This window comes from Aquarana catesbeiana, linkage group LG07, assembly GCF_042186555.1.
Source record: "Aquarana catesbeiana isolate 2022-GZ linkage group LG07, ASM4218655v1, whole genome shotgun sequence".
In the NCBI taxonomy this organism is placed as follows: Eukaryota; Metazoa; Chordata; class Amphibia; order Anura; family Ranidae; genus Aquarana; species Aquarana catesbeiana.
Window position 1 is genome coordinate 28,037,067 of NC_133330.1, and position 21,710 is coordinate 28,058,776.

Genomic DNA, 21,710 nt, shown 5'->3' on the forward strand with positions numbered 1-21,710 from the left:
TTTCAAGGGGTATGAATACTTTTTGTTTATGAAACACAGAGTTGTTTTTTTTAATACAGGTTTGAATTTCATTGGTGGAGGTCAGGTCATGGTGACGGTTCTTGTGTTCTAACTCAGAAATTAGGACCCCCCCACCCTTAGCCTATGAAATTCTGAATCATGTCAGGGGCCACATGAATATATTATCTAAAAATATCTCAGAGCTTATTGTTCAGTACTGTTACCACTGCTGCTGACGGCATTCTGGAACGTGATATTGAACGCTTGCGTTTAATATCTTAATATCAATACACAGTCAATGAAAGACATTTTTCAAAATGTAGCAATAATTACACTATAGAAGAACTTTATTAATTTAAACAGGATGGAGCTTTGTTGTGCTTTGTGTACTCCGATCACTGATCACTAGGTTATAAATATAATAGTAATATCAAAAACAAATCAATAGAAAATATAACATAAGATATATTTATAATACTTCATGTTAAATAAAATGTAATCATTATCTTCATAAAAAAATAAACAACATTTTTTTTAAATATTAACATAAAATAGGATAATGATAAGAATAAAAATAATTTATATGACGCAAAATAATAAATATTATAATAATAATACCAACAAGCAAATAAATAAATACAATTTTAAAAATAATAATACATAATGTTAAAATTAAATATGATAATAATCATAATCGTCATAAAAAACATATTTTTTTTATTAAATAATAAAATATAATAATGGTAATAATAATAAAAAATAATATTAAAGTATTAAAACATGATGGTAATAATAATAGTGATGCCAAAAAACAAATTAAGAAAAAATATTACATAAGCTATAATAATTACAATACTTCATGTTAAATAAAATCGTATAATAATCATTATCCTCATACAAAATAAGCAACATTTTTATTAAATATTAACATAAAATATGATAATGATAAGAATAAAAATAATGAATATTAAAAAAATAATAGTATAATAATACCATCAGCAAATAAACAAATAAAAATATATTTAGTAATAATAATACTCAGTTAAATAAAATAAAATATGATAGTAACCATAAGCATCATAAAAAACGCATTTTTAAAATTAAATAATAGAATAAAAAATGATAATGTAATAATAAAAAATAATATTACATAAAATATTAAAATGTGATGGTAATAATATTAATAATAGTAGTACCAAAAATAAAAAAAAATACATAAGATATAATAATTATAATACTTAATGTTAAATAAAATTTGATAATAATCATTATCTTCAAAAAAAATAAACAACATTTTTTTTAAATATTAACATAAAATATGATAATATTACAAATAAAAATAATTTATATGAAGCAAAATAATAAATGTTATAATAATAATACCAACAAGCAAATAAATAAATACAAATATAAAAATAATAATACATAATGTTAAAATGAAATATGATAATAATCATCATCATAAAAACATATTTTTTATTAAATAATAAAATATAATAATGGTAATAATAAAAATATAATATTAAAGTATTAAAACATGATGGTAATAATAATAGTTATGCCAAAAACAAATAAATAGAAAATATTACATAAGATATAATAATTATAATGCTTCATGTTAAATAAAATTGGATAATAATCATTATCCTCATAAAAAATAAGCAACATTTTTATTAAATATTAACATAAAATATGATAATGATAAGAATAAAAATAATTAATATTAAATAAAATAATATGTTAATACTAACATCAGCAAATAAAGAAATAAAAATATAATAGTAACTTAGTTAAATAAAATAAAATATGATAATAACCATAAGCATTATAAAAAAACACATTTTTGTTATTAAATAATAGAATAAAAAATGATAATGGAATAATAAAAAAATAATATTACATAAAATATTAAAATGTAATAATAGTAGTACCAAAAACAAAAAAAATATTAAATACGATATAATAATTAGAATATTACTATTATCATAATTAATATTATCAAATTATCAAATAAAGTTAATAATAATAATAAAAATTATAATATTGTGTATAAAGTCTGCATTACCCCCCCCTCCCAAATCTCAGTCATCACCACCTTCAGCACCCTGGACAGCTCCTCCAGCAGTAAAGATGTCCGCTGATGTCACCGCTCCTGACTCAGCCGAAGCAAAATGAAGCAAAATAATAAATATTATAATAATAATACCAACAAGCAAATAAATAAATACAAATAATAAATAATACATAATGTTAAATAAAATTAAATATGATAATAATAATCATCATAAAAACATATTTTTTATTAAATAATAAAATATAATAATGGTAAGAATAAAGAAAAAATATTAAAGTATTAAAACATGATGGTAATAATAATAGTAATGCCAAAAACAAATAAGTCGAAAATATTACATAAGATATAATAATTATAATATTTCATGTTAAAATAAATTGGATAATAATCATTATCCTCATTAAAAATAAGCAACATTTTTATTAAATATTAACATAAAATGTGATAATGATAAGAATAAAAATAATTAATATTAAATAAAATAATATAATACTACCATCAGCAAATAAAGAAATAAAAATATAATAGTAACAACAATACTTAGTTAAATAAAATAAAATAAAATATGATAATAACCATAAGCATCATAAAAAACACATTTATTTTTAGTAAATAATAAAATAAAAAATGATAATATAATAATAAAAAAATAATATTACATAAAATATTAAAATGTAATGGTAATAATAATATTAATAATAGTAGTACCAAAAACAAATAAAAAATATTACATAAGATATAATAATTATAATACTTCATGTTAAATAAAATTGGATAATAATCATTATCCTCATAAAAAATAAGCAACATTTTTATTAAATATTAACATAAAATATGATAACGATAAGAATAAAAATAATTAATATTAAATAAAATATGACAATAACCATATGCATCATAAAAAAAACACATTTTTTAAATCAAATAATAAAATTTAAAAAAAGATAATGTAATAATAAAAAATAATATTACATAAAATACTAAAATGTGATGGTAATAATAATATTAATAATAGTTGTACCGAAAACAAATACAAAATATTACATAAGATATAATAATCATAATACTTCATGTTAAATAAAATTGGATAATAATCATTATCCTCATAAAAAATAAGCAACATTTTTATCAAATATTAACATAAAATATGATAATGATAAGAATAAAAATAATGAATATTAAATAAAATAATATAATACTACCATCAGCAAATAAATAAATACAAATATAATAGTAATAATAATAATAACCATATGCATCATAAATTTTTTTTTTTAATTAAATAATAAAATAAAAAATGATAATGTAATAAAAAAAAAAATTACATAAAATATTAAAATGCAATAATAGTAGTACCAAAAAAATATATATATATATATATATATTACATAAGATATAATAATTAGAATATTACTATTAAAATCATTAATATTATCAAATAATCAAAATAATCAAATAAAGTTATTAATAATAATAACAATTATAATAATATTGTGTATAAAGACTTCATTAACCCCCCCCCCAAATCTCAGTCATCTCCACCTTCAGCACCCTGGACAGCTCCTCCAGCAGTAAAGATGGCCGCTGACGTCACCGCTCCTGACTCAGCCGCCGCCTCTGCGCCTGCGCTCTGGGGATCGTACCACCTGTCCCCCGTAGTAGAGGGGGGTAGGAAGATGGGGTGGAGCGGACCATTCGGGTCGCCGGGAGCCATGTTGGTGTTGAATGAAGGGAGGGTGAGGAGATGCTGCGCCCGGAGAGTCCGCCTGTGAGCGCCGAGTAGATGGTCGCAGCCGCGGCCGGGAGAACGTCAGGAGGAGCGGGGGAGGGCCGTGCCCAGTGAGGGGGGCAGCGCCGTTGCCAGCAGACAAGGAGGGGAAGACTATGGCTGCTCAGCTGCCGGGGACCAGCCTGCCTCGCCGCTGCCTCCTCCCGCTGCTCGTCCTCCTCAGCATCCCTTTGTTCACTTCCAGCCGGGGGAAGCATGCAGGCAGCCGGCAGCGCACTGATCACCGTCCCCCGGCCCTTGCTCCCTCCCTGTGCATTGTGTGTGAGGGGGCTTCCCTTCCATGGCTGCAGGGGGCTCAGGAAGACCACCATCCCCAGGCCAGGGGCCACCACAGCCAGTACGGGGCCCCCTGGCACCTCAGCCTGTGCCGGAGACCGATGACCCAACGCCGGCCCTCGGCGGACGACCCCGGACCGACCCGACGGGCACCCGGTGACTCCTCCAGAGCCGGGGGCCAGCCCGAAGAGCCACCAGGGGGCCACCACAGCCATTACGGGGCCCCCTGCCACCTCACCCTGTGCCGGAGACCAATGACCCAGCGATGGCCCTCAGCGGAGATCCCTGGACCAACCCAGCGGGCACCCTACAGAACCAAGGGCCACCCTGAAGGGTCACCGAGGGGCCACAACGAAGGAGGAGCCCCCTTCCGCTGTTGGATTACAAAACCTCACGGTCCCGCCACCATAGGACCCCATTGCCTTAAGATTCACAGCCAAGACCTTGTTATCCTGCAATACTGCCAGCCAACGCGGAACTCCAGCGGCCCGCCGAGCAATAGGGCCGTGTCCAAGGGGGGTCCTCCGCCAACCAACGGGACTGACGGCGCTTCCGGACTCAACAGCAGTGGCCTTCCCGTGGTGGACCACCAACTCGTCTTCCTCCGCCATGCCCACCGGATTGGGGGCGCCGGTCCTTCTATGGACGGCCAGGTGGCCCTCGGGGGGCCTCTAGTTGGCCAGAGGCGCCCATGTGTCTTGCTGGCTTTATGGCCCTTGAACGTAACCAGGGACTGTAACCGCACGGGAGGGATCTTACCGGACGCATGGCATCCTTCACACTTGAACCTGGGGATTTGCAAACTCACAAACGAGACCTGTTCCAAGGACACCGGCAGGTTCTGGTGCTGCAAGCTGGCCGGGGATCTGGGGAAAGGAGATGAGCCCACGGAGGGCACGGGGAGAGGAGAGGAGATTTCAGCACCAGACCAACGGACAGCTCCCACTGCTGCTGCTGCTTCTCCTCCTCGGCAGCCCGCCCAGACCCCCCCAGTCCCTCTGCTTTCCCTTAAAGGACCCTGCTCTCGAAATCTCTCCTTCAACTCAACCAAAGGTTGCCTGAAAATAAGTCTCTCAGCCTCCGCTCTGGAGGAGCTCAAAGCTATTGATCTTCATACCGAGCAAGCTTTAGCACGTAGCAAAGCCATGCAGCTGAACCCGCAGCCCCTCGCTAATAGATCACCCAGGCAGGGGGGCAGTGGGAGGGGTAGGGCATCCCTTCCATTAATAAGGACACGCAGGGCAGCCAACCGGCATCCCCACTTCCCCCAATATAATTATCAGGTTCAGGTGGCTGAAAATCAGCCCCCGGGGACCCCTGTGATAACCATGACAGCGCAAGACCCTGATACCGGGGAAGCGGGGAGGGTTGTGTACACCATGGACGCCCTGATGAATAGCAAGTCTTTAGAGCTGTTCAGTATAGACTCAGTGACAGGTTTGATCTCCACCACCGAGATTCTAGACAGGGAGAGCATGGACCTGCACTACTTCAGGGTCACGGGCTACGACCACGGGAGCCCGCGGCTCTCCGCCACCACCATGGTGGCCGTGACGGTGGCCGATAAAAACGACCACAGCCCCATGTTCGAGCAGGCCGAGTACAGGGAGAGCATCAGGGAGAACGTGGAGGAAGGGTACCCCATCTTGCAGCTGAGGGCCACAGACATCGACTCGCAGGCCAACGCCAACATCAAGTACCGCTTCGTCAACGAACAAGCGGCTCACTCGGTTTTTGAAATCGACGCCAGGTCCGGTTTGATCACCACCAGCGGGCTGGTAGACAGGGAAAAAAGGGAGAGGTACTCTTTGATAGTGGAGGCCAGTGACCAAGGGAAGGACCCGGGGCCCAGGTCATCCACGGTCAAAGTTGAGATAACCGTCCTCGACGAGAACGATAACGTGCCGCAGTTCAGCGAAAAGCGCTACATAGTGCAGGTGAGGGAAGACATCAGACCCCACACCGAGATCATAAGGGTGACCGCCACCGACTTTGATAAGGACAGCAATGCGGTGGTCCATTATAACATCATTAGTGGTAACAGTAGGGGACAGTTCTCCATCGATAGCTTAAATGGTGCCATACAAGTTGTAACCCCCTTGGACTTTGAAACGGAGAGGGAGTATACGCTCAGAATCCGCGCCCAAGACGCGGGCCGCCCTCCGCTTTCAAACAACACCGGTATGCTAAGTGTCCAGGTGGTAGACATTAATGACCATGCCCCCATGTTTGTCAGCACCCCCTTTCAAGTCAACGTGCTAGAAAATGTTCCTTTGGGTCACTCTGTTATCCACATTCAAGCCGTGGATGCAGATTACGGGGAAAATGCTCGCATGGAATATAAATTGACTGGCGTGCTACCTGCTACTCCGTTTGTAATTAACAGCGCCACCGGTTGGATCACCGTGAGTGGCCCCCTAGACAGAGAGACTGTAGAACATTATCAGTTTGGAGTAGAAGCTCGAGATCACGGGAACCCACCACTGTCTGCATCCGCAAGCGTCACTATTACCATCCTGGATGTGAACGATAACCGGCCAGAGTTCACCCAAAGGGAATATTTTATACGTTTAAACGAAGATGCCAGCGTGGGGACCAGCGTGCTTAGCGTAACCGCCATAGACAGGGACATAAACAGCCCTATCACCTACCAGATCACCGGAGGCAACACCCGCAACCGCTTCGCCATCAGCACCCAGAGCGGGTCAGGGTTAATCACTTTATCGCTGCCGCTTGATTACAAACAGGAAAGGCGATATGTCCTGACGGTGACCGCCTCCGACCGCATCCTTCATGACAACTGCTACGTCCATGTTAACATCACCGACGCCAACACCAACAGGCCGGTCTTTCAAAGTGCCCACTACCCCGTTGATATTAACGAGGACCGGCCTGTCGGGAGCACTGTAGTGATCATTAGCGCCACGGACGATGACGTCGGAGAGAACGCAAGGATCTCCTACTCCTTGGAAGACAATATCCCCCAGTTCCGAATTAACCCCGATAGCGGGGTTATTACGCTCAACGCCCAGCTGGACTATGAGGACCAAATGACTTACACGCTGGCTGTGATTGCAAAGGACAATGGGATCCCACAAAAATCCGACACGGCCTACGTGGAGATTATGGTGAACGACGTCAACGATAACGCCCCCCAGTTTTTGAACTCGCAGTATCATGGAATAGTCTCGGAGGATGCTCCTCCTTTTACAAGCGTCCTACAAATTTCCGCCACCGACCGCGATTCTCACGCCAATGGCAGGGTTCAATACACATTTCAAAACGGCGAAGACGGGGACGGGGACTTTACAATAGAACCGACCTCAGGTATCATCCGTACTGTACGTAAGTTGGACAGGGAAAGTGTCCCCTTCTATGAGCTGACGGCTTACGCTGTGGACAGGGGCATCCCCCCGCAGAGAAGCCCAGTTCGCATCCAAGTCGCCATTCAGGACGTCAACGACAACGCTCCGATTTTTCCAGCCGATGAATTTGAGGTCTATGTAAAGGAAAACAGCATTGTGGGCTCGGTGGTCGGCAGGATCAAAGCCACCGACCCAGACGAAGGCCCAAACGCACAGATAATGTATCAGATCGTTGAGGGCAACATTCCCGAAATCTTCCAAATGGATTTCTTCTCCGGAGAACTGACCGCCCTCATAGACTTGGACTACGAAACCAAGTCGGAGTACGTGATAATGGTACAGGCCGCCTCGGCCACTTTGGTTAGCAGGGCTACCGTTCACATCAAGCTGATCGATCAAAACGACAACACTCCCGTCCTGAAGAACTTTCAGATCCTCTTCAACAATTACATCTCCAACAGCTCCAACACTTTCCCCTCTGGTGTCATTGGAAAAATCCCGGCCTACGACCCTGACGTGTCAGACAGACTCTACTACACCTTCGAACGTGGGAACGAGCTAAATTTGTTGATAGTCAATCACTCAAGCGGGGAGTTACGGCTTAGCCGCAAGCTGGACAACAACCGTCCTCTGATGGCATCGATGCTGGTCACCGTATCAGGTAAAGTGTTGACTTTTCTCTTTATTTCTATGTCATGCAAATCCATCATCTGTAGATTTGAGGCAGTTCTTGATGGGGCTTTTTACAGAAGATCTCTTGAGGCAAATGTGTTTGAGTTTATAAACCAGTACAAATGTTTCTGATAATGTTCATAAGAATCAGATTTGGCAATTTTTGGGTGAGTGAAAATGATGAAAGGTGACTTCTGGTTGGTTGCTGTGGGTTACTGCACTTTACATGATAAATTGAAGCCCACCTTGGTTCAAAGGGTCAGGCCAGCTGAAGCTGTTTGACCATTTCCGTTATTTTTCAGGATATTTATTGGTGAGATCTCTGTATTCGGTTCTAGGCAATTATGAGGGTCTCCCACCATTCCTGCTGGAAACACATAGAAAGGTTTGTGGGAACACCTAAAACTCCCAGGTAGACGGGAAGAGAGATGGGAATTACAGCAGGAAGATCTTGCTGTTGCAGTATCCAAGATGTTAACGCTGGTCATAGAGGGGTTGAATCTCAGCCAGCTCAGCAGGGACCAGTCGAGATTTGAACCATGTATGGGCAGGCTGATTGTACCCAAGTTGATTGATCAATCAACTTGGGTGCAACCAGCTTGTCGGATTTTTCATGCGATTTTTGCAAGTTGCGATAGTCACTGTTTTTTTGGTTGATTTACTGAAATTGGAGAGTGCAAAATCTGGTGCCGCTGTGCATGGTAACCAATCAGCTTCTAACTTCAGCTTGTTCAATTAAGCTTTGAAAAAAAACAAAAAACTGGAAGCTGATTGGTTTCTATGCAGAGCTGCACCAGATTTAGCACTCTGGTTTAGTAAATCAACTCCTGTGTGTTCTCCCAGCTGGGATGGCTCCCCCCGCGCCAGGAGAACACAATGGCTCAGTGGGAGGAATTCCCCCATCAACACTGACTGCGATGCTGGGGGAGTTAGGCGATTTTTTTTCCCTGCAGGTTGCAGGAAAGTAAATTGCAACATCTATGGCCGACTTTAAGAAGTCATCCAACCAGGCTCCACTTGTAACTAAGTTATCACTTTTGGGTGGAATGCTCTTTAGTCATGGAATGCCATTTCCCAGGGAATGAGTATATATGTTGAATAAAAATGATAAACGTGTCCTTACAGGGGGGTCCATATAATCTGTTATTTAGACCAGGTGTCTCCAACCTTCTAAACAAGGGGTCAGTTTCCCGTCCTTCAGACTTTAGAGGGGCCAGACTGTGGCCATCGGGAGTAGAAAAGGTCCAGACGTTAGTGGGGAAAAAAAACAATGCTCAGTCATTGGAAGAAATTGTTCCCCCCATCAATGGTCTCATTGGGCCCAATTATTGGGGGTTATTGGGAGGAATCATGCCCCTTCACTGTTGTCAGTGGGGGGGGGGGGGTGCCCCATTGTTGGTATCAGTGGATAAAATAGTGCCCCAAGGGCCATATAAAGACAAGCAAAGGGCTAGATCTGATGAACATTGTACTCACAGGGGGGTCCAAATAATCTGTTATTTAGACCAGGGGGTCTCCCAACTTTCTAAACAAGGGGTCAGTTTCCTGTCCTTCAGACTTTAGGGGGCCCAGACTGTGGCCATCGGGAGTAGAAAAGGTCCAGACGTTAGTGGGGAAAAAAACAATGCTCAGTCATTGGTGTCATTGGAAGGAATTGTGCCCCATCAATGGTTTCATTGGGCCCAATTATTTTGGTCATTGGGAGGAATCATTCCCCTTCACTGCTGTCATTGGGGAAGGGGGGGGGGGGTGCCCCATTGTTGTTGTTAGTGGATAAAATAGTGCCCCAAGGGCCATATAAAGACAACCAAAGGGCCACGTCTGATGAACGTTGTACTTACAGGGGGTCCATATAATCTGTTATTTAGACCAGGGGGTTTCCAAACTTTCTAAACAAGGGGCCAGTTTCCCGTCCTTCAGACTTTAGGGGGGCCAAACAGTGGCCATCGGGTGTAGAGAAGGGCCAGACATTAGTGGGGAAAAAAACAATGCTCAGTCATTGGAAGGAATTGTTCCCCCCATCAATGGTCTCATTGGGCCCAATTATTTGGGGTCATTGGGAGGAATCATGCCCCTTCACTGTTGTCAGTGGGGGGGGGGTGTGCCCCATTCTTGGTATCAGTGGATAAACTAGTGCCCCAAGGGCCATATAAAGACAACCAAAGGGCTAGATCTGATGAACATTGTACTCACAGGGAGTCCATATAATCTGTTATTTAGACCAGGGGGTCTCCAAACTTTCTAAACAAGGGGCCAGTTTCCTGCCCTTCAGACTTTAGGGGGGCCAGACTGTGGCCATCGGGAGTAGAAAAGGTCCAGACGTTAGTGGGGGAAAAAAACAATGCTCAGTCATTGGTGTCATTGGAAGGAATTGTGCCCCATCAATGGTTTCATTGGGCCCAATTTTTTGGGTCATTGGGAGGAATTGTGCCCCTTCACTGTTGTCATTGGGGAGGGTGGGTGCCCCATTGTTGTTGTTAGTGGATAAAATAGTGCCCCAAGGGCCATATAAAGACAACCAAAGGGCCACATCTGATGAACGTTGTACTTACAGAGGGTCCATATAATCTGTTATTTAGACCAGGGGGTCTCCAAACTTTCTAAACAATGGGCCAGTTTCCTGTCCTTTTGACTTTAGAGGGGCCAGGCTGTGGCCATCAGGAGTAGAAAAGGTCCGAACATTAATGGGGAAAAAAAACAATGCTCAGTCATTGGAAGGAATTGTGCCCCCCATCAATGGTCTCATTGGGCCCAATTATTGGGGGTCATTGTCATTGCCAGTTTCCTGTCCTTTAGACTTTAGGGGGGGGCAAACAGTGGCCATTGGGAGTAGAGAAGGGCCCGATGTCAGTGGGGAAAAAACAATTCCCCATTGTTGGTGTCATTGGGAAGAATTGTGCCCCATCGTCTGTGTGGGGGGGAGGGGGGGGGGATTATTCCCCATTGTTGGGGATAAAATAGAGCCCCAAGGTCCATATAAAACAAAGCTAAAAGGCTGCATCTGGCCCCTGGGCCGCGGTTTGGAGAGCACTGGTTTAGATGGTTAAGGCCGCATACACACTGCATCCAATCCCTACATTTTTGTGCGCCCGTGGGTATCCAGCCCTGCTGCCTGTCAAAGTCTGAATGGAGCTTGACTTGCATTTTGGGATCTGTGCGTTCAGGAGTGTATAGCCGGAACACAGATACCCCTCAGGACCGTATCCAGCCTCATCCAGCTGCAGCGTGTGTCAGCCCGCCATGGACGTTGACAGGCGATTGATTGGGCTGGACGCTACACCTGTACCTCCCGGGCACACAAAAATGCCAGGATTGGACACATGCGGGCTAGAGTTGCGCCGATACTAAGCATTTGCAGGAGTGCTTGTACTCGTGCTACCTAAAAAACGATACCTTCTGCGGTGAAGTTTGAGATCGTACAAATTTTGAATGGGCTCAAACCGCACTGCAAAGAAACGCATGCGATTTTTTTGAACAGGAATGCGGTGCGATTCCTGTCCAAATCACATGTGGTTTCCCACAACGCTCCAGTGTGAATCCAGGCTTGTCATTGCGATTTCAGCCTGCGTTCACACAGGAGTGGTGGGGGAATGCAATGTAACAGATGGTGGCCATAAACCTTTTCGATAGACGATTGATTTTCTTTTCTGACCAATCTCTTCCGATAGGAATAATCGATCTATAGACAACAACCCATTTCGATCTATGTGCCACCTATGGAAAAGTGTACTTTGGTATTTATCGATCGTATCTCTGTTTCTGCCATGTAAATTCATAACCTGAGCAATCGAAATTAGGGTTGCACCGATACCGTTTTTTTGCCGGCGAGTACGAGTACTGATACCTTTCGGTCAAGTGCTCGCCGATACCGAGTACGGATACCTTTGCGGTAGAGTTGCACAATTAATCGTTAAGAATCGAGATTGCGATTCTTTCCCCCGATACCGAGTACCGATACCTTTGCGGTAGAGTTGCACAATTAATCGCTAAGAATCGAGATCGCGATTCTTTCCCCCGATACCGAGTACGGATACCTTTGCGGTAGAGTTGCACGATTAAGCGTTAAGAATCGAGATCGCGATTCTTTCCCCCGATACCGAGTACTGATACCTTTTGTGGTAGAGTTGCACGATTAATCGTTATGAATCAAGGTCGCGATTCTTTCCCCCGATACCGAGTACCGATACCTTTGTGGTAGAGCTGCACGATTAATTGTTAAGAATCGAGATTGCGATTCTTTCCCCCTCGCAATTTTATAGGGTTACTAAACCCTCGTTTTTTTATTTTTAATAACAGACATGTTATACTTACCTCCTCTGTGCAGTTGGCTTTGCGCAGAGTGGCCCCGATCCTCCTCTTCGGGGGACCCTGGATGGCGCTCGTGGCTCCTCCTCTTCTCGAGTGCCCCGTCAAAGAAGTGCCCTCCTTCGGGACACCCGTGCTGGCGCGCTCCCGTGTCCTGCTGCTGCGTCCATTGACACAGACAGCAGGACTCGGCCCCGCCCCCCCCCCCAGGGCCCACATCATTGGATTTGATTGACAGCAGCGGGAGCCAATGGCTGCGCTGCTATCAATCTATCCAATCAGAACACGAGACACCGGCTAGAGCTGGTGTGCTCGTCCCCGGGGCAGGAAAAACCGGGTTCAGATAAGTAAGGATGCATTAAGATGAAAAAACACGAGGGTTTACAACCCCTTTAAGAAAGAATTTTCCCGATTCTATGCAGAAGTCTCTGCTCAAGCCAACAGCTGTCAAAAAAAAACAAAAAAACAGGCAGTCTGCCAAGTTTCAAAACATTCCTCAGCTGCTGAGCTAACTATAAACATTGTAACGTTTTGTCCTTTAGATCAAAGGAATGAACCTCTGTCTGTAAAGGAGGGAAGTTTAACCACTTTAAAGACTAAACCTTTTTCTGACACTTGTTGGTTTCAAGTTAAAATCATTATTTTTTTTTGCTAGAAAATTAATTAGAACCCCCAAACATTACATATATTTATTTTAGCAGAGACCCTAGAGAACAAAACAGCGATTGTTGCAATATTTTCTGTCAGTGGTCTTCCAAATGCAATTTTTTTGGGGGGGGGGGATACACTTTAATGAATTAAAAAAAAAAAAAACTAAACAGTAAAATTAGCCCTTTTTTTTTTTTTGTATAATGTGAAAGATGATGTTACGCCGTGAGAATCGTGATCTTTATTCCAAGGAAAAAAAAATTGTGATTCTCAATTTTCCCGCAATCGTGCAGCTCTGCTGTGTTATGTGAGCCCATACAAAATGAATCACACTTCAAAGAACCGCAACGTGGTGCGATTCCTGTTCCGAATCGCATGCGGCTTTTCCCGCACCGCTCCTGTGTGAACGCAGGCTGAAATTGCTACGACAAGCCTGGGTTCACACAGGGACGTTACCGCATGCGATTTGGACAGGAAATGCACCGCATTTCTGTTCAGATTGCATGCGATGCTTTGCAGTTGCGATTTGAGCCCTGTTCGTTTTTTTTTTGTATGGGCTCAATTTGCACCACAAAGGTATCGGCACTCCATATCGGCGAGTACTTGTACACAGGTATCGGTTCTCGTGCTCGCCAGTAAAAAAAAAAATGGTATCGGTCCAACTCTAATGTGGGCTGATAAGTCCATTGTGGGTGTGGCCTAAATCACCAGGGAATTCCCACTTGTCCTTACTCCTTACTTCAAAGCGGAACTTCAGTCATTTTTTCATCTTTCTATCTATTAAATCTTCTGCCCTTGTTGTTGTTTTAATTTTGGATAGTAAATTTTTTTTTTTCTGCCAGTAAATACCTTATACAGCCCACTTCCTGTTTCCTGTCTGATCATTCTTGGCACCCCAGATGGTTTGGAACTACAGTTCCCATGATGCTCCACCACACTGCAGAGTGCATGAGCATCATGGGAAATGTAGTTCCAAAACATCTGGGGTGCCAAGATTCACCATCACTGGCCTATGTTTACGACTTCATGCACTCTGGTGAGAGCTTGCCAGGAAGGGGGTGGGGGTGGGTATGGCGAGTCATAAGAGGGCCAATGAGAGCTGCAGAGCTGGAGGTATGCCTCCATGTGTGTCTGTGTAAATCCAGGAAGTGAACAGGCAGCCGCTTCAGCTGCCCACAGTTAAAATGGCTGCAGCCAGACTTAGTAGAGGGAGATTTCTGCAGCCTATTCGGCAAGTACAGAATCGCAGTATATATGAAATAGTCTGCAAAGTGATCGGAGGGAAGCTTCAGAATGGCAAAGATGTTTTTTTATTTACAAATGACGTGAGCAGCCTGCGGTTCCTCTTTAACTTATGAAGCAGGAAAAGTGAGACTGTGCAGCAAGGAGAGCTGAAGAAGAGAGCGAGCGATCGCACCCGCTGGCCTTCCTCAACAATGCGCGAAGCGCTAGCAAGCCGTCCGCAATCCACCGAGAGCAAAAAAAAATTAAAAAAAAACCAATCACTGGTGCAATCCTTGTAGTTCAACAGATATGACGTTTTTTTTTTTTTTTTTTCATTTGCGTCTCAGACGTTAAATAATTAATAAGCTTGGAAGCAGACGGAGATCGTTTTTCCGCGGCGCGAAGCGTTCTCCGAGCCGAGAAGTCAAATAGGGACAGCGGAGAGGTTTTTTTTTTTTTTTTTTTGGGCTTGAACCAATTATGTCTTTATGTTGTCACCGCCGATCCGGCTGACTTTGCTCCGGCACCTTCCTTTGTTGGGGAAGGTCTTCAGAAACCCGCAAAATTTGCAATTCATAGATGAGAAAAGCCGGTTTTCGAGGAGATGAAAGGGGGGGCGCAAAACGGTTTGGCAGCCGACCTGACCCGGTGGCTTGTCGATGAGTTGTTTTTTTTTTGTTTGTTTGTTTTTTGTTTTGTTTTTGTTTTTTTAGCTGTGCATGTTTCCTTATCCCATTGTAGTCGGTGATGGAGAGGATAAATGGGTTTTTCATGTCAAGGCCAATAGGGCAATATAGAAGAATTGTAAGTAAAGAGCAGAATATTGTTTTATGTTGTGAAAACAGTGTACTGTAGTAGATCTATTCCATGTTCTCTTTGATCTCATGGGCTTGCCATGGAAGAGATGCTAATATGCAGCCAGGACCTGTGCTTACCCCCCCCCCTCCCCCCCCTGAACGTTATGACCATCGTTTACATACTATTGAATAGGGAAATCTTCTGTTGCAACCTGGGAATTCAGCATTCTGACCTCCTCAGCTGCTGAGGACAATGGCTGACCACATGCAGTAAAACAAAGAAATCAGCCTTGGCACCACATGGGCTGACAACTGGAGGCAGTCATTTTGCTACCATAATACGTGTTGTCACGTTCCTGGACTTGCACTGTATTTGTGTTTTTTTTTTTTGCGTCATTTTAAATACAACGCTTGGTAGAGCAATTTAAAGCGGAGTTCCACACAAGAATGGAACTTCCGCTTTTCGGAACCCCCCCCCCTCTTCCGGTGTCACAATTTGCACCTTTCAGGGGGGAGGGGGGTGCAGATACCTGTCTAAGACAGGTATTTGCACCCACTTCCTGGCATAGACTCCCACGGGAGTCTACGCCTCTTCCCGTCCCTCCGCGCTGTCTGCTGGGAAACACACAGGTCCCAGGGGATAGCGGGGACCAGTTTACGACGCGCAGCGCGACTCGCGCGTGCGCAGTAGGGAAGTGAAGCCGCAACGCTTCACTTCCTGATCCCCTCACCCAGGATGGCGACGGCAGCGAGTGATCGGCTTCGGCTGCCGACATCGCTGGACCCTGGGACAGGTAAGTGGCCATTTATTTAAAGTCAGCGGCTGCAGTATTTGTAGCTGCTGGCTTTTAATATTTTTTTTTTTTAGGTGGAACTCCGCTTTATAGTAGGGATACATTGATACCGGTATCGGTGCCGATGCCGAGTATTTTGTTTTACAAGTACCGAAACCGATACTTTAAAGCCCCATACACACTATCGGATTTTCTGATTTTCAGATTTTCTTAACGGTGCGATTCGTGTCAATACAAAACGAATGGGTGCAAATCGTACTGCAAAGAATTGCATGCGATTTGAACAGGAATGCAGTGCGATTCCTGTCCGAATCGCATTGCGATTTCCCCCCCCTGCTCCTGTGTTTGTATAGAATAGGAAGCGCCATCTAGTGGGCAGTTTATTAAAAATGTTTTAACTCGCATCCCTGATGGGATTTACTTCCTCTTTTGCTCCCTGCAAAGCCTGCAAATTAAAAGCATAATGAGCTAGTATGCATCGCATACTAGCCCATTATGTGACACTTACCTGCAAACTAATCCATCTTCGCCCCACTTTCTTCCGGGGGCCGCGGACTACGGATCTGTAACTGGTCGGAGCTGCGTGACGTCACTCCTACGCATGCGCATGGGAGCTGTCAGTAACGGCACACGCTGGGGGAAGAAACGGCACCGAGGTCCGTTTCTTCACAGCGCATGCGCCGATTACATCATCGGCGCACTACAAGTGAAATATCTCCTAAACGCCGCACGTTTAAGAGATATTTCCACTACCTATAGGTAAGCCTTATTCTAGGCTTACCTATAGGTAAAAGTCACTAGGGAGAGTTTACAACCACTTTAAAAGATATGTAAATGTCCGTGTTTAAAAAAACAAACAAAAAGAAACATGTTATACTTACCTTCTCTGTGCAGTTGGTTTTGCACAGAGTGGCCCCAATCCTCCTCTTCTGGGGTCCCTCAGTGGTGCTCCTGGCTCCTCCTTTTCTTGAGTGCCCCGTCGAAGAAGCGCCCTCCCTCAGGGGCACTCGTGCGGGCGCGCTCCGGTGTCCTGCTGCTGCCCCCATTGACACAGATAGCAGGACTCGGCTCCACCCCCGGCGTCATTGGATTTGATTGACAGCAGCAGGAGCCAATGGCTTCGCTGCTATCAATCTATCCAATCAGGACCCCAGACACCGGCTGGAGCGGGTGTGCTCGTCCCCGGCGCAGGAATGATCGGGCTCAGGTAATGAAAAGGGGAGCACTGGGGTGGGGGGCTGGTGCTCTACAAGAGGGTTTTCCCCCTCAATGCATAGAATGGGTAAAAAAACGCGAGGGGTTTACAACCCTTTTAAAGAGGAGCTCCGCCCCCCCCCACCAAAAAAATGTAAAGTCAGCAGCTAAAATATGGACACTTACCTGTCCAGGGAACCTGCAATGTCGGCACCCCAGCCAATTTTCCGATCAGCTCTTGGGTGCTGCTGCCTCCATTCGTAGTAAGGGAACCCGACAGTGAAGCCTTTTCGACTTCACAGCCGGTTCCCTACCGCGCATGCGTGAAGCACGATGTGCTTTCTAACTGATCCGGCGGTGAAGGAAGGGGGGAGGGGGCCGAGGTCGCTGCAGCGCAGTCTCCAGGAAGTGGGTGACGGGTACCTGTCAAAAACAGGTGCCAACCCCCCCCCCCCCCCCCCCCGAAAGGTGCCAGATGTGGCACCGGAGGAGGCAGATAAGCGGAGCTTCCACTTTTGGGTGGAACTCCGCTTTAAGTACATATCTGGTCAAATGCAAAATCTGCATGGGTGTCCCGGTCCCACCGATGATAACAAATGACGGCCACTGGAGGTGCTCACAGGGCTGGTGGAGATGTGGAGGCGGTCCGCCCCCAAGCTGACATCACTTTCGCCCTACACCCACAGGAGTCCCGGAACTTCTTCTCCAGCCCTGTGAGCACCTGCAGCGGCCGTGATTTGTTATCATCGGCGGGCCTGGGACACCTATGCAGATTTTGCATTTGACTAGATATGTAGTAAGGGGTTAATCCTCTGCATTGTGTAAAAATGCTGTTTGATCCCGTCTTCTCTGATCCTCCCCTTCTTCCACTGTCCCCTGATCATTTCCTGATAACACCATGTCTATGGAGTCAGACTGCACGTGCTCAGTTTGGTGTGTATTGCTAGAGAGTTTTTTTTTTTTTTTTTCTTGGGAGGGTGCATGTGATCAGCACAGGGCCAATCAGCACTGTCCAGACAGAGGGTCAGGGGTCTTCCAGTCTCATTTGACAGTCAGAGCAGAATGTAAATTCCTCCTGCAAGCTTTAACCAGACACTGATAGAAGTCACAAGACTGCTATATACTGCTGGTGAGAAAAGGTATTTAGCAGTTTATATTTACTAAAATAATTGCATTTCCATGTTCTGTGTACTGTGGGAGATCAGATATAGTGAATGCAGGGTCCTGGGTTTAGTAACACTTTAAGCCAATTGTGGATTTTTATTTTTTTTTTGTTTTTCTTAGTAGTTTGCAAAATGCCATGACGGTCAATTATTTTCTTTGAAAACACTATGGGGAATATTTATAAAGCAGTGAATCTGACATTCACCAATGCAGGTGAATTTTCCAGGTCCATGTGTTTTAAATGGTGGTGATTGATTAAAGGTGAATGACAGGTATGGATATTTTTGTACATGGTTACACTGGTGCTGCTTGGACCAATATAACTCAATATATACCATCCCAGGCCGATGCCCCTGGAAGCTGGAAATCTCTGTAATAGACATCGCTACCCCAGTGATCTCCACTGGTTTCCTGGTCCTGTGCTGAGCGGCTGCCATGCTGCATTGTGAACACAGGAGGTTCATCCACTCCACACAGGCGCCATTAGGGTTGCCACCTCATCCCTTTAGACCCAAATACCTATGAATTACACAGGTTCTGTGGCTGATTTAATGCAGATAAGGCACCAAGTGAATTTAATTACCACCTTAATCACCTCAATACCGGGCACTTTCACCCCCTTCCTGCCCAGGCCATTTTTCAGCTTTCAGCGCTGTCACACTTTGAATGACAATTGTGCGGTACACTGTACCCATGTGAATTTTTTATCATTTTCTTCACACAAATAGAGCTTTCTTTTGGTGGTATTTAATCGCTTCTGGAATTTTTAATTTTTTCCTTAAAAAAAAAGTCTGAAAATTAAAAAAAAAAAAAGTTTTTCTTAAGTTTCTGTCAGTAAATTTTGTAAATAAGTAATTTTTCTCTTTCACTAATGTGCGCTGATGAGGCAGCACTGATATGCTGCACTTATATACACTGATAGGTGGCACTGATGGGCATTGATGGGTGGCGCTGATGGGCATTGAAGGGCAGCACTGAAAGGCAACACTGATAGCCAGCACTGACTGGCATCCTTAATGGGCACTGATTGGTAGCACTTGTGGGCACTGATTGTTGACTGAGTGTCCTGATTACATGTCTGGATGTCCCCTGCGAGGAGATGCCGCTGATTGGCTCTCCTCACCACACACTCTGTCAGTGTGAGGCGATGAGAGACGATTACCGTCATTTCTGTGTTTACATGTGACCGTCTGTGATTGGACACAGCCGATCACATGGTTAAAGAGCCGCCGCCACGGCTCTTTACAGAGAGCCGTGGGTGCGTAGGAGCAGCCGTTTCGGTGCGCCGTCACATGACATCCAACCAGAACTGGGGCCGCACCGTCCCTCCGTCATTTGACGGTGGGCGGGTGGCAAGTGGTAATCGGCCACAGAACCATTTGTGAGGTCAGTGCCTGACCTCACAAATGCTCTTCTGGAAGAATGGTCAAACATTCCCATAGACACCCTCCTAAACCTTGTGGACGGCCTTCCCAGAAGAGTTGAAGCTGTTATAGCTGTAAAGGGTGGGCCAACTCAATATTGAACCCTACGGACTAAGACTGGGATGTCATTAAAGTTCATGTGTGTGTAAAGGCAGGTGTCCCAATACTTTTGGTAATATAGTGTATATAGGAGGATTTGCTTCATCTCTGTGTATCACCTGAGGCCAGTCACTTCACTGGGTTTATGGAAAATGTTCACCTCGCTCCTGGCTTCCAGGGGACACTGATGACGTCATCATGCCTCCTGAGATAGCTGGATACTCGAAAACCTATGAGAATGCATCGCAGCCCATCGCAGAAGTTCATTCTCGCAGGATTTAGAGTGGCCAAGGTTGCAGCAGTAAGGAGCAATGACGTCATCCGCATCCTCCAGAATCCGGGACCAAGATACGTAGTTTTTGTTTTACTGGGCTCCATTCACAAAGCGGTATCTTACCGAATCCAAGTGCGCACAGTGTTTTTCAAAATGTTTTTAATTCACGTTAAAAAACGCTACTAAAATACCGCATGTGCGATTTTATGAAGTCATGCAGTATTTTAGCAGTGAAAGCCTGGGGTGATTTAACGCCAGCGGCAGCTGGCATCTTTAACAAACAGTTTAAATAGCTAGTTGTTAAGGAGCGGGCATCCGCCTGTCCTTAACAACCGGTTTCCCAGCTGACCGCTGAATGAAAAGAAAAGAATTGCTGGCATTTCTCAAATGGTGAAAAAAATGGTGTGGGGTCCCATCCCTCCAATCCATACCAGGCCCTTCTGGTCTGGTATGGATTTTCAAAAAGCATAGGGTACCCCCCCCCCACAGCTGATGACTCATCGGTTGTTAAAGTAGGGTTCCACCAAAAAAAAAAAAAAAAATTCATGAAAAATCCTAAAAAAAAATACAAAAAAAATTTGGATATTTTTTTTTTTTTTTACTTACCTCTAAATGCCTGTTGCTAGGGGGTCCCTCGTAGTCTGCCTCTTCCAGTGCCTGGGCTGGTGACATCACTTCCCCCTCGGCACAGGAAGGGCTCAGCTCTGCTCTCTCCCTCCTGTCAATCATCTGGGACCCATTACAGGTCCCAGGTGACTGAGCGGCCAATCACGGCGCGCGGCGCCGCTCGCGCATGCGCAGTGGGTGCCAGGCTGTGAAGCCACAGCCAGGCGCCCACAGTTGCAATGCCGGCGCCGCTGAACGGAGGGGGAGACGAGCGGGGCTTCGATCCCCTGCATCGCTGGACCCTGGGACAGGTAAGTGTCCAATTAAAAGTCAGCAGCTGCAGTATTTGTAGCTGCTGACTTTTAATTTTTTTTTTTTTATGGACCTCGGGTGGAACTCCTCTTTAAGGACGCAGCGTCTGCCCGCTCCTTAACCACTTCAGCCCCGGAAGATTTTACCCCCTTCTTGACCAGAGCACTTTTTGCGATTCGGCACTGCGTCGCTTTAACTGACAATTGCGCGGTCGTGCAGCGTTGTACCCAAACAAAATTGATGTCCTTTTTTTCCCACAAATAGAGCTTTCTTTTGGTGGTATTTGATCACCTCTGCGGTTTTTATTTTTTGCGCTATAAACAAAAAAAGAGCGTTAATTTTAAAAAAAACGCAATATTTTTAACTTTTTTGCTATAATAAATATCCTCCAAAAAATAATAAAAAAACAATTTTTTTCCTCAGTTTAGGCCGATATGTATTTTTCTACATATTTTTGGTAAAAAGAAATCGCAATAACCGTATATTGATTGGTTTGCGCAAAAGTTATAGCGTCTACAAAATAGTGGATAGTTTTATGGCATTTTTATTATTCATTTTTTTTTTTTTATTAGTAATGGCGGCGATTTTTATCGGGACTGCGACATTATGGCGGACACATCGGACACTTTTGACACTATTTTGGGACCATTGTCATTTATACAGCGATCAGTGCTATAAAAATGCACTGATTCC

General features: G+C 44.0%; 1 protein-coding gene across 1 annotated transcript in view; it reads left to right on the forward strand.

Annotated features, from left to right (window-relative positions):
• Nucleotides 1-3,630: 3,630 nt before the first annotated feature.
• Nucleotides 3,631-21,710, forward strand: part of CELSR3 (cadherin EGF LAG seven-pass G-type receptor 3) — a 263,963-nt gene continuing 245,883 nt past the window's right edge. Inside the window, exon 1 of the mRNA XM_073591845.1 lies at nucleotides 3,631-8,165. Within this exon, the coding sequence (XP_073447946.1) occupies nucleotides 3,959-8,165 (4,207 nt within the window). The 5' untranslated portion in view covers nucleotides 3,631-3,958. The remainder of the gene's footprint in view (nucleotides 8,166-21,710) is intronic.